General features: G+C 40.4%; 1 protein-coding gene across 4 annotated transcripts in view; it reads left to right on the top strand.

The window, feature by feature from the left end:
* rab11fip4b (RAB11 family interacting protein 4 (class II) b) overlaps positions 1 to 12746 on the top strand; it is a 54622-nt gene that overhangs the window by 993 nt on the left and 40883 nt on the right. For all 4 annotated transcript variants that reach the window (XM_046411019.1, XM_046411010.1, XM_046411036.1 and 1 more), the window contains exons 2-3: positions 2226 to 2313; positions 4250 to 4329. In XM_046411019.1, the coding sequence (XP_046266975.1) occupies positions 2226 to 2313; positions 4250 to 4329 (168 nt within the window). The remainder of the gene's footprint in view (positions 1 to 2225; positions 2314 to 4249; positions 4330 to 12746) is intronic.

Here is a 12746-nt window from a genome sequence, read left to right as displayed (position 1 = left end):
CTGTGTCTCACATCATGTCGGAGTAATTGAACAGTGTCCTTGATTGGCTCCCCAGTGTTGTGTTGCTCCTCAGCACGAACATTGTGGAGGCACTGATTAGCTCCTGGGGGGACGCTTTTCCCTGACCTGGGGAGTGGGTTGATAGGATATATGAAGTGGATGCTATTTGTATCTCAAGGACCTACATGTTAGCAGTTCCTCCAGAGTGTAATGCAACACAGTTATAGCCTTCTTGTTTATTTTTTTACTATAATCATTTAAATAGTATAGCTCAGTTTCTGTGATTTCACAAAGCAAAATAATATATGATTGATGGTTACCACGTGACCTAAATATGATTGTATACAGATAACCACAATGCACATTCGTCACTTTTTTTAATTGATGTAAGGTATGAAGCAGTTTCCCAGTTCCTCCCCATGTGCTGCCCTCTCACGTCGTTGTCCTATATGAGCAAATCCCACCGGCTGCTTGGTGACAGCCTGACCTACTAATGTATCACAGCAGGTGACGTTCTCTCAGTCGTACAGTCACATGCAAACGTGCACACGCTCACATAATCCTCCAGTTTTCTCCTCTGGCCTCTTTTCTTTCTCCTTCACTTTGTCCTTAAAAAACTGAGCAACAGTCTGACACAATAATCCGGACTGTCAGCAGTGTTGAGCAGGACAAGCTGATGTATACAGATCAGTTAAAATTAAGTTTGATCCAAGCAGACAAATTGATCCAAGTCCCACAGGGACCTCAGCTGAAAACACCTCGAAATACTTTAATCAGCAGTACTGCAGTACACATGTGAAGACCCAGTTGCCCAGATAATGGTTACAGGGATATGAGAGTGTGTGCTGTTTGTTAATAACTGGCAGTGCTCATTTATAAAGAGTCCTGAGAGAAAGTTTTCCATTGCGTAGATACACACTGTTGCTCAGTCGTCAGCTGTTTCAATAGTACTGTCTCTATATCTCAAAGTGGAAACATCAAGTCGTTTCGTTTTGTTTTGTTTTGTTTTGTTTTTAACCTCAAAAAGCCCCCAACGTTGTTTCCATTTCACTCACACACCTGCTAAAATTAGTGCTAGTGGGCAGCAAAGAGAATAATGCATTATTCAGCCACGGTGCAGAGCGCTTAAAGGCAGCAGCCCTCCTCAGTGATGTGAATGCGGGACGATCAGTCAGGGTGTGCATGGCCACTTTAGTTAGACAAATGTGTCATTATGGTGTGTTATATTTGTTTAGTGAACCATTCCTCTGCTGTCAGTCATGGGTCACGCTAAAGATTATTTACATATGTATATTTTTAATTGAAGGCAGTCTTACCTCAGTCATGTAAGGATGGCAATGCCATTTCATCCATCTGTTAGTTTGTTAGCAGCTCTGTGAAGAATGCAGCTACTGGCTGAATATCCAATCTAAATTTCTGTATATGGTCATGGCTCCCCCAGGAATGTTTTCTGATGATTATGGCGACCTCTTGCACTTTCATGTTGTGTCTTTCTTAGAATAAATTTTCCACTTTTACTCATGAATACCATCCTAACACCTTATGTGACCTTTCTTGATGCTCTTGAGGAAAATTCAAACGTGTGTTTCACAGAAGTCTCTGGTTTTCTGTTTGGGAGAGATAAACTGTTGTTAATAAACAGCACAGTATACATTTGAAAAATGAAACCAAACACACAATGTTGGTTGCATTAATAATGAAAAGAGGGGAGTGTTTTTGGCATAGCAGAATGTTCTGATCCTGTTTAATGATATGAAACCCTTTACATCAACGTGCATTTTTCAAAGGTCCTTGATGTAGTGAGTCATGTGCTGGTTGGTATTCAGCCAGACAGAGCGGTGGCTGATGGGCAAAAGGTCTTTTGGACTCTGACTGTTAATTCAACTCATATTTCAACAACCTGCTGATACCTTCTGTGTTATTGTCAGTTTTTGTACTGTTAATAACCATTTTTTTTCACAGCACACATTTTGAATTGGTGTTGCAAGAAAAGCATATAGTCAACACTAAAAACACCAGCGAATGCTCTGTTCTGTTAAGCCATTTGTAGACTAAATGACACACATCATTATTGTTGCTCTGCAGGACCTCAGACGGACAGACATAAACATTTTTCTAAGTGATACACAAAGCAAAATGACCTCACCTGTAATCACTGTGCATCAACAGAAGAGCCTTTGGTGCGCTCTGATAGCCTTCATGTTTTCTCCCGACTTTTCCCGCAGGTGATGAACTTGGCCGAATGTCTGGACTCTGACACTCATGGGAAAATCAACTTCAGAGACTTCTGTAGAGGCGTCCTCACCATGAAAGGTTAGAATGAGCTGAACTGTATGATTGACTGTTTGTGGTCGTGTTTTGTCTGGTCATCAGAATCAGAATCAGAATCAGATTAACTTTATTGCCATTGTAAGTGAAGAGGTTTCACATTACTAGGAATTTGTCTTGGTGATTGGTGCATACATAGAACGTAACGAGTAACATATAATAGTAGAATAAAATAAAATAGAATAAGGTAAAACAAAATAAAATAAGTAAAATAAATATGGTTCTGGAGGTAGTCCAAAAGTGAGGTAGTGCAGGGTGGAAGTATAGTGCAAGTAGATGAGGTAAACAGTGCAAATGAACAGCAGGTGGATAATGACATGAGCAGAAATCAGTGCCTGTACTGAAGTAACTAAAGTGCATGTTAGTCAGTTGGTGTTCAACAGTCCAATAGCAGAGGGGAAGAAGCTGTTCTTGTGGCGTGAGGTTTTGGTCCGAATGGACCGTAACCTCCTGCCTGAAGGGAGTTTTTCAAAGAGTGTGTGTGTGTGATCTAACAAACAAAACCCATAATAATTTCCCATAGCCCAAAAAGGCTACTCTTCAGATTGTTTCTTTAGTCCAACCTGTAGTCCAAAACCTGAAGACTGGAAAAATGGAAATACTCAAGTGAATTACTCATAGCAAATGTATATCTGTTCAAAATATATGTCATTGGTTGTCTTGATCACTAATAATCAGTGCCAGCATTGGTATGAAGTACTCACTTTTCCACTACGGTGGACCCGGGAAAACCTAGACAGAGCCTGGGTACCACCGCTGTGTTATGGTGGAATGAACTGGGTTCCTTGTTAGGCATTGACCTGGAGTTAATAATAAGATGTACATTTAACACTTGTGTGTTAATGATCTTTTTCCAGATGCACTGGTTAGGAATGAGACTTATCACCTATATATACAGCTACCCACGGCTTTACTGCGCTTTGTAGAGAGTTTCAGCTCCATATTTAGCTGTCTGGTCCATAACTTTACTGTTTTGGTTCACTCTCACAGCTGCATTCACAGCCACCAACAGCCACCTGTTTTCAGTAAAAATGCTCTAAAATCAAAAAACAGCACACTACCAGCTCAGCACCAAATGCCGGGCAAATGTGGTTAGCAACCAGTTGGAGCATTTAACAGAACCAGACGTAAGACAGAGCTAAAAATGACACTTTTGTTCATTAGGAGGCCAGAAACTTGACACCGAATAAATGATAATGTTGCTCTGTAAATGCTGGATGTGAAAAATCTGCTAATTCTTGCTAACAGGTTAGCATGATATATCAATGTTGTGTTCACAGCTTGTTTTGTTTGCCCTCAAGTGGCTTAGTGAAATCAGTTATTGCAGATTTAAGGGAAAATTTTCATACACGCATCAGTTTATTGTGCATTTTGCTGGAGAAAATCTGACATCTCTCCCCACAGGTCAACTCTGTAAGCCTTTCCCTGATTCAACTTCACAACTGTTTTCAGAAATGGCACCACTTATCTGCTCTGTTATCTGCCAGGTTTTGTCAGTGTGGAGTGTTTGCGTTTTTGTTCAGATATTGACCCACTGTTTTTATAGAGAAGCAACCTCTGTCTACGTTTCTAAACCGCACAGGAGAGTCTGGTTGTTGGGGCTTTTGTAAGCTTTTCAGAACGCAGTTATGTTGAAAATCAATGCTGATTTATACTTTACCATTAGCCTTTACCAGCATTTTCTTTTAACATGTGGTATGTCTTAATATAACAATTTTCTTTTTTTAATATGATGATCTTTCTTGCATCTCAAAATAGCCATTTTAAACGTAAATAAAAGTAATGATATAAATAACATAAATTCAAACTCAGGCATATTAAGTCTTATGTATTACAGCGGCACGTACAATTTTAGCATCTTACACAGGAAATGAGAGCTCTGCATGCTCTGATGCTCTGATGCATGCTTCTGTCTTTGCAGGTTATATCGGGATCCTTAAAAAGAAAAGTGGGGCACAGTTCATTACAGGGCCATATGAGACAGCTAGGAGCTTCCATCAGGTACATTTTTAAAGTGAATAGTGAATAGTGAATAGCGATTGTGTGTGCATGTTATAATTTAGTGCTGTAGGTGTTCACTGAAATGTATCACTTCCAACCATTTTTTACTCAAATCTCACAACTTATTATGAATATCATTAAAGTGCAGCTTATGAGGTGAGTGTCAGATTAATTGCGATACATCCAGAAACTACAGAAGGTACTTGGCAGCTTCCCTGTCGCTCCCAGTGTTTTAGTTTTACAGACCCGTGATGAAGATGTTTATTTTTTTCAGACAAAGGTACAGTGAACTATAGTTTTCAGTGATCAATAAGAAGAAAGGAAAACGTGCTAAATGTTCATCTTTAGAAGCCCTCAATAAGAGACAACAACAGCAATAATATTGCAATAAATTCCAAATAGGAGCTACCTGTACTTCACCCTTCTGTCCACTAGGTGGTAGTGTTCAGTTGCAGATGGGCACACATGCAGCAGAAGCAGAGCAGACCAAAATCACTTATGCACTTGCTCATATGTTTTCAAAATGTCCCTGGTGAGTCACTGGATTGGATATGTTGTTGGATATCGTGTGTTTCTAAATGTAGTACTTTGGCTTCTAAAAATCACTGGTTAAATGATAAAATTACTTTCAAGTTTTCTATATTATTTGCTGTGAGATTTTCACAAGAATTCAGGTAGGTTTCTAATTTATCTTTCAGGGTTTTCAGATGGAACATTTGTATAGATGTAGTAATGTGGCTTCTTGCCACACAGTATTGTCTCACATCTTTTGTTTGATGTTCAGGTATGCTGACGTAATTAGTTTGTTACATCGTAGTGTGAGAGGAAAGTTTCCCAGGTGCTACATGTGACTTATTTCACAAAGTCCTGGGGCTGTCTCTCAATTGCACTTCCTCTTGTGTTAACCACATTGGGCAACTGTCCATAGCAACAAAGAAATTTGAGCTCAACTTTATAGTTGAGAAATACCTGTTGTGAGGTAGTCTGTGTGACGTTTTGCGCCATTATTACAGTTTTAGGTTGTTTTTTCTTTTAACTTGGCTCCACAGGTTTACGGAAGTTGTGAGTCTTCTCACTGCCATTGGTACAGCGTAACATTTCATTATGCGGACGGAGAGGTACTCTTGAAATATTCACACTGGGTGAAATGCAATACGGTTGCTACCTATTGCGTCTTTGACAGGCAATACGAGACACTTCTCTTTCATTTAGAAATGCTGTGTCATTTGCACACTTCCCTGTGTATCATGACTTTTAAATGATTGTTGCAGTCATACCATCTTACACTCATCATTTTCTCTGCACAGTGACAGGTAGGTGTGATTTACGGCTGCAGGTGTGGACTTAGCTGTCTGTTTGAATGAAAATGTTCTAACCTTGGAAAGTACTTTGCAGACAGACTGGGGATAAATGATGCAATGTGTTTTTGCCGATTTGTCTTCCGGTGTTAAAAGGATGGCAAGCGAAACGGGGAAACGCCTGAAAAGCTTGTTAGTCTTCTATTAGACTTTCATACTTTCACCAAGTGACAACATAGTGACATGGTATGTCTGGGTTTATCAGGTCCTTTTTGTTCCAAATCAATGAGCAGAACCACTTTATAAACTTGATGGAATGGCCAAAAACTTAACTCACACTCACTGATAGTGATTCAAGATGTCTAGGATGATGCAGTGAGTAATGTTCAGTGGATGTTTTCAGGAGGCTTAAATTAAAAGGATTAGGTAGCCAGCTTTATCTTTCATATGCAGCACACAGATGCTTTGGATACACTTCACCCTGTTGAAGTGGTGTTCAGAGTGATTGCAGAGCTGCTGCTGACACATGATATGTATGTTAACAACTTGGTGGGTCTATATGCATAATTTATCTTTTGTAAGATCAAGTTTATCCTGCTGAGGGGTGTTGCTGGTCATTTACAGGGACTGTAGTAAATATGGTGAAGAGTTCTTCTGTTACAAGTGAAATATTGTGTTCTACATAAAGGATCTCTTCTTTTCATCTTATTTTTATGTTCTGTTGAACACTTCCCTTGAGTGAAAAATTTCTCCGGTCTGAACTGCTTCGTGAAAAATCAGCCACTGCATTGAGGCTCATGCAGACAGTCGATGTGTTGTGTTGGTTTCCAGGACCGATGGTACAGAGTGCAATCTGCAGGTCTTATTTCATTTTCCTGCAGGGAGGAGTTTTTCTCTTGTGATAGATACAGGAAATGTGAACAACAAATTAACATTTTCACTTTATTAGCATCTCTTCAGTCTACTGATGGTCTTTTATAAGGGTCCTGTTCATGTTCATGATCCATAGAAGCTCAGTTATTTGAGAGTCCAACTGTGTGAAAAATTGAGTTAAGGTTTGTTGCCATAGCAAGGGGAAGGAGGAATCCCAGAGCTCCCCAGGGTAGTCCTGCAGAGGTGTGTGTGATGTATGTGTGTGTGTGTGTGTGTATTCGAGAGAGGAAGTGAAAGAAGAGAGGAAGGGAAAGGAGGAAAGGTGAAAGTGTCTCATTATTGCAAGCAACGTTGTAGGACAGGATTTATTAGCTTACTGCATGGGCTCACACACACACACACACACACACACACACACACACACACACACACACACACACACACATATACATTAGTAAGTACAGGGGAAAACTCAGCATGGCCAAGGCAGGTGCTGAAATGAAGTTTGGCATGAAGCAAAGACAGATTAAACCGATGCACTAAGCAGCTGGAAGCATATACATGTCTCTGTGTGTGTGCGTGCGCGTGTGTGCGTGTGTGCAGATGTCTTGTCCTAGATGCTCAACTCCAGTGTGAAATAGACAGTAATAACAGGATTAATGGAATAAATAGATGATGAAAGACAGAAAATAAATAATATGCATATAACTTGATTGTAATTACTTGGTGTGGATATATTGTCCTCCCTGCAATGTATGCAGATTGGGTGATCATTTGTCAATACACGTGAGCCCTCACATACGCACATTTGACTGATTGCTAATTTAAAATCATTGTTTAATGCGTCTCTCAGTGGCCCAGCCTGTTGAATGTCAAATTGTTTCTCCATATAATCTGGAAACAAACGCTTGCAGAGTGTTGTCTCCATTACAGTGAATTGCGCGTTTGATCTGTAACGATGAGTGCTAGTAGGTAATTATTTTGTGCCTGCTAATTCTAATCTGCTGGTGCTCATTTCTCTTGCATGCTCAGGTCAGTTAAACTTAAATAATCTCTGTGGAGTCAGTCCCACAGAATAAAGCAGTGTCTCATCCCAAAGTGGAAGATTAAAGCAAAGATGCATGCATGAGACTGAAATGATATGAATAGTAACAGGTTCTAATATCTTAAGTGCTTATGAATGGACGAGTATGACATTATGCAATAATATGCTGAACATTTTTTTTTTTGCCTAATATCCCCCTAACATTCAGTGTGAAGTAATTAAAAGTACCAGAGTATACCACTCTGCAACCAGCACGGAGCCTCGCAGAGTCAGATCTTGAAAATACATGAAAACTGCATGGTGGCCCAGATTTGCTTAACTGCTGCAGAAAAATAATCAATAATTTACACCTCATTTGTCCTCACATTGGGAGAGATGTTAATTTTTTTTCTCCTCAGGGTTTTCAGCAGGTCAGAGGAATCATCTGAGCTCTCTGCCTCTAATCTGGTTTCCTGTCAGAGCTCGTCTCCCCTTTCCCTGCATGTTTTCTTCATCTCCTGCTCGTTTTGTTTGATCTCGATGCTCTCAGTGAGCTCACATCCTCCCTGGGTTATTGCCAGAGACTATTTTGTTTGTGTTTGTGTGTGCTGGGGGTTTGCAGGTCAGATGTAAGCACTTCATCTTGTCACCCTCATCTCTAGTTTTTGTGCTTCACTCTACTTTTGTCCCCTTTCTCCTGTTTCACAGATGCTGTTGTTTGGAGCACATTTTTTGCTTTTTAAAAATGTATTATCAGTCACTTCCCAGCACTGTGCTGCCCTCCTTTCTAATTTACTAGCACTTTGTTCTTCCTACTTCTTTTTCTGGAATTCCCTTCTTTTCTTAATTTCTTTTGCCACCGTCCACTCATGTCCTCTCCCCTTGCTTGTCTACTTTTTGCTCTCCCTTCTTTTGATTTCTCCCTCTTTTCTCTCTTCTGTCATCCTTCTTCTCCCTCCTTCCACATTAGCACTTCAGATGAACAGCGAGGAGGAGATTGCTCTGCCTGCCTCTGCAGTCATTTCATGGTCTGATTAAAGAACCGAGATGGGAGGAGAGCGAGGCAGACAGGCGAGAATCGAGATGTACATCAGGATGGAATTATAACGGCGAAAGTTGAAGCAAAGGAAAACAAAAACGGGGTGAAAAGGGGAACCAACAAGAAACAAAGAGAGAGAGAGTACAAAGGGCATGCTTGTTTCCTATTGTTTGTGAACACGATGGGGAAATCAGCCAGCCGAGCCACACTGCAGATTGTGTAGCGGAAGCAACATCCCTGTTACTGTCTGCAACATGAACACTTCCTCATGCTAACTTCAACAAGCCTTCCTCAGAGCCGTGTGTTGGCTGTCTGTGAGTGAAGTGACTGAAGGTCAGCATCACATTCATGTCATGTTTTTGTTCATGCTGTTTTCATTAGATAGTAATGTCCTTCTCACTCAGTGGCATAATGATTCAAATGGCTCATGGTTCATATCACAGCGTCATTCCATGCAGAATTGATCTAGAATTAAGTCAGGCTGAAACAAAGCCACATCAGTAGGTGTTTTCTACTTTTCCTGGGCCTCCACACCATTTGCAGCACCATTAGCCATTTGTTGACCTGACAAGAAGCTCTCATGGCCACAAAGACGTCACACAAAGGAGAAAATATGATGAGATTGTGGCACCTCAAAACCTTGCAGAGATTAAGTCACGGTCAGCAGTCAGGCTTACTAATCTGTCGCGTTCTGTTTTGTACCAACAGTTAGTTTCTGTTAACCAGGACTTCTGTCTTTCCCTTACCCACCACAATAGGTTTTGGTGCTTAAACTGGACCAAACCTTAAGTTGCAAATCATAAAAATGTCACGAATAGTTTTAGTGAGCAGTCGTATGTGTTTGGTAGGCACTGCACAAACAATCTTATCTAAGAATCTAGAAGCCACACTGCAGTGAAATCCACTTGTGTCAGATCTTTGTTGCAGATGGCTCAAAGACTTGTAGACATGTTAAGTTCTGTGTGTTTCTGTTTATGATTGTGTTTTGGCACACATGTAGATAACTGGAAGTGCCTTGTATGTGTGGGAGCCTGCAGATATGTTACGTTTGGACAAACCAGAACCAACATGGTGAACTTTGGTGACAGCCATGGAAACCCCAAGATACGTGATGCCACATTGAACCATCTGGTATGATGTGATGTGATGGCACATTACGACAAGCTGTCTCTCAGATTTACCATTTTTCTTGGGATCACAGCACAGTACTGGCAGTGTGAGCCCTTTCTGTGATGTATGCTAATGACCCAGACCGTCCTCAGCTTCCGCGTTTCATGCTATTGTGAAGTTTGATTTGAGACAGCTGTCATCATCTGTCAGAGTTAAAGTATGGAGCTCTAAAGACAGTGTTACATGTTTTGTGGACTTATTCTACAGCAAACATGAAATACCATTTTCATGTGAAATGTACTGTATAATAACTTCAGAGTATTTCTGAAGATTCAGGGAATTGTTTGTACTTCAGGAATTACAAACATTTGCGTAAACATCACAGATAAAGAAGAGGATAATTCATAAATAATTCAATTGCTCATAACTCATAACTTACATAGGCACAGTATGGCATGTATTGTTGAAAATCAGATGAAGTTTTGTTTGTTCCTCTATGTATCAGCTTGACCTTTGGCCAAACTTCTGGTTTGACAGCCACAGCAGTGATGTGGTGTTAAACTGTACACAGGGCCTGCACAGTATGAGGAACATCTGTGATGATCTGTGATAAGATTGTTCAGTACTGCAATAATGATATGACTTGCATTAACATAAATATAAATAATAAATCCTGAGGTTCCCTCAGGCATCGCGCTAGCTGACCTTGCAGTCGCCACCAAACTCACACCAGGTTATCTGAGGGCAGATGACGGCTAGCTGGGGCTTCATCTGAGTGGCCAAATGGTGTGAATGCATGGCCAACGTATGCAGGGCTCTAACTGATAGACCAAATATTTGCATGCTGACTGGGATTGCATGGCCTAAGTAAATAGATGATTAAATATTTTTTTTTTCATTATGTTTCAGGCAGTCTTTTGCAATGTCTTTACACATATTTGGGATTAGTGTAAACTTTTATTTATTTATTTATACATGAATTGGGTCTTCTTTGAGGTACAAGTGGCTAGTGGCGCTGATAGCCATACTGAAACAGTAAACCGTATATGGACTATGTGTGCTATGTTGTCCTTGTATATACTACTATTCATATCAAATTGTACTTTGCAATATTTCAGCTGTAATAAGTGCAGTGCGGGGAGCTGAATTTTAATCTGATCTACAATATGTCAGAGCACAGTTTTTTGTTGTATTAAACAGTGGAGTTTTCTTTCTACTACCTCCACTACTCCACTATAGTGTCCAGTATACTGGATGGATGTTTGAAAAGCTTTACGGTGAAGTGTAGGAGGATGTAAAATAACTAGAATGATAAAGAACAGGACACAGGGCATTTATAACAGATGTGAGACATGAATATCTTGCCATACCGTATATAGTGTGTGTAATTCAGTAGACTACTAGATAATACCGTAAAATGATTATGGTGCAGCAGCATTTCCATTGTGGTCTGCAGGAGGAACCCACCATGTGGACTGACTACATGTAGCACATACAGTAAAGCAAAAATCAACTGGTGTTCATTGTGTTTGTTTGTTGTATTGATAAAGGAGGTTAAGGAAAGCAAAAGTACACATGAATGCTGACTGTGTGAACTTTGTTTACATCTGTCTGTATAAGATAGGAGAAAATAATTTAAAAAATATAATATAATATGGCCTGCCTCTCGCCCGTAGTCAGCTGGGATAGGCTCCAGCTCCCCCGCGACCCTGACGGATAAGCGGTATAGAAAATGGATGGATGGATAATATAATATGGAAGTGATGACAGTAGAAAGATAAAGAAAGACGTAAAGACAGAATGAAGGGGGAAGAAGGCGAGGAGGTTAGAGGAGAGAAAATAACGGTAAGATAGATGGGTGCAGTGAGACGAGTGTGAACTGATGGGTGTGAGGGAATGAGAGTTTGGAAAGAGATAAGAGCAGCAGATGGAATGCAGAAAAAGAGGGAGAGTCTCAAGAGAGACAAAAGGGAAACTGAACATCACGAAACGGAGAAAGCAAAGAAAAGATAAGAGGTGGACAAAGAGAAAGAGCAGAGTCAGATAAACTAAGCAGCGCCTTTATCTGATCTGAAGGTGATGCTCCTCAGGCTTCTCTTCTGAATCAGTCACTGGCCTTTCTCTGTTCAGATGGAAACAGGAAAGAACAATGTGGTCGGGATGAGCAAACAAGCGTGTGGGGTCAAAAAGATAAACACGGTGTCCACAGATTCTGAAACACCATGGGAGAGATCAATCTTTGGTTGATTGTACCGTATTGCCACAGTTATTTAGTTTGCCAAATTTTAAGTTAAAGTTTTAAATGTGGTCTGGATGGCTGAAGACTCATTCTGACTTCATTTATAGCTCCTCTTAACAACACAGTCTGTTCTTCAGTGGTGCCTTTGAGTTGTGTGCTGTCTGATGTGGATCATATTTGCGTCTCTCAACGCTCAGTTGACTACTGACAAAGAATGTCCATCTGCATTTCGAGAATTTGGGAAAAAGCTCGTGGTCACGTGAAAAAAGCTAACTGTAATGCGGCTGTGTGGAAAATGTGCTCAGTTTTTCTCCCATCGATCACAGTGCTGCAGAACTTTGGAAAATACCCTTGAGAAAAGCAGCCAGTCAACCCAATATTGTGGAGCTGCAAAATCATTCTAACTCTGTTCAAGCAGAGATTGATCAGCGGATGGCATCAATAAAGAAATGCAGTGAGGCATCCTGGTGAAAATGGGACAAGTGCTTAGCTCCAACAATGAAGGACAATTGTTATGTTTCCTCCTTTTTTTTTAATCCTCATTTTTCTTGGTGCCACATAATGCCAGTTACCAAAAGAAATAAATAAAAAATCTAATACAGAATGTGCCCATTTCTGCTGTAATTGTCTCTGTTATGCATCAGCTTGTCAGAGAATTCGAAGATGCACACACAATAGGACGGGAACGTTACATTTTGTTGATCTGCACAAGCATTGCTGCTCCTGTTTTTGGCACCAATGTGTTTGGCTTGGTTGGTTAATTAAAGTTTTGAAAGACTGTCAAACACATACAAACACACACACACACAAAGTCTGGAATAGAGACAGGGCTCC

This window comes from Scatophagus argus, chromosome 2 (assembly GCF_020382885.2).
Source record: "Scatophagus argus isolate fScaArg1 chromosome 2, fScaArg1.pri, whole genome shotgun sequence".
In the NCBI taxonomy this organism is placed as follows: Eukaryota; Metazoa; Chordata; class Actinopteri; family Scatophagidae; genus Scatophagus; species Scatophagus argus.
Note: the sequence above shows the minus strand (reverse complement) of the source record. Positions and strands in the feature narration are given on the sequence as shown.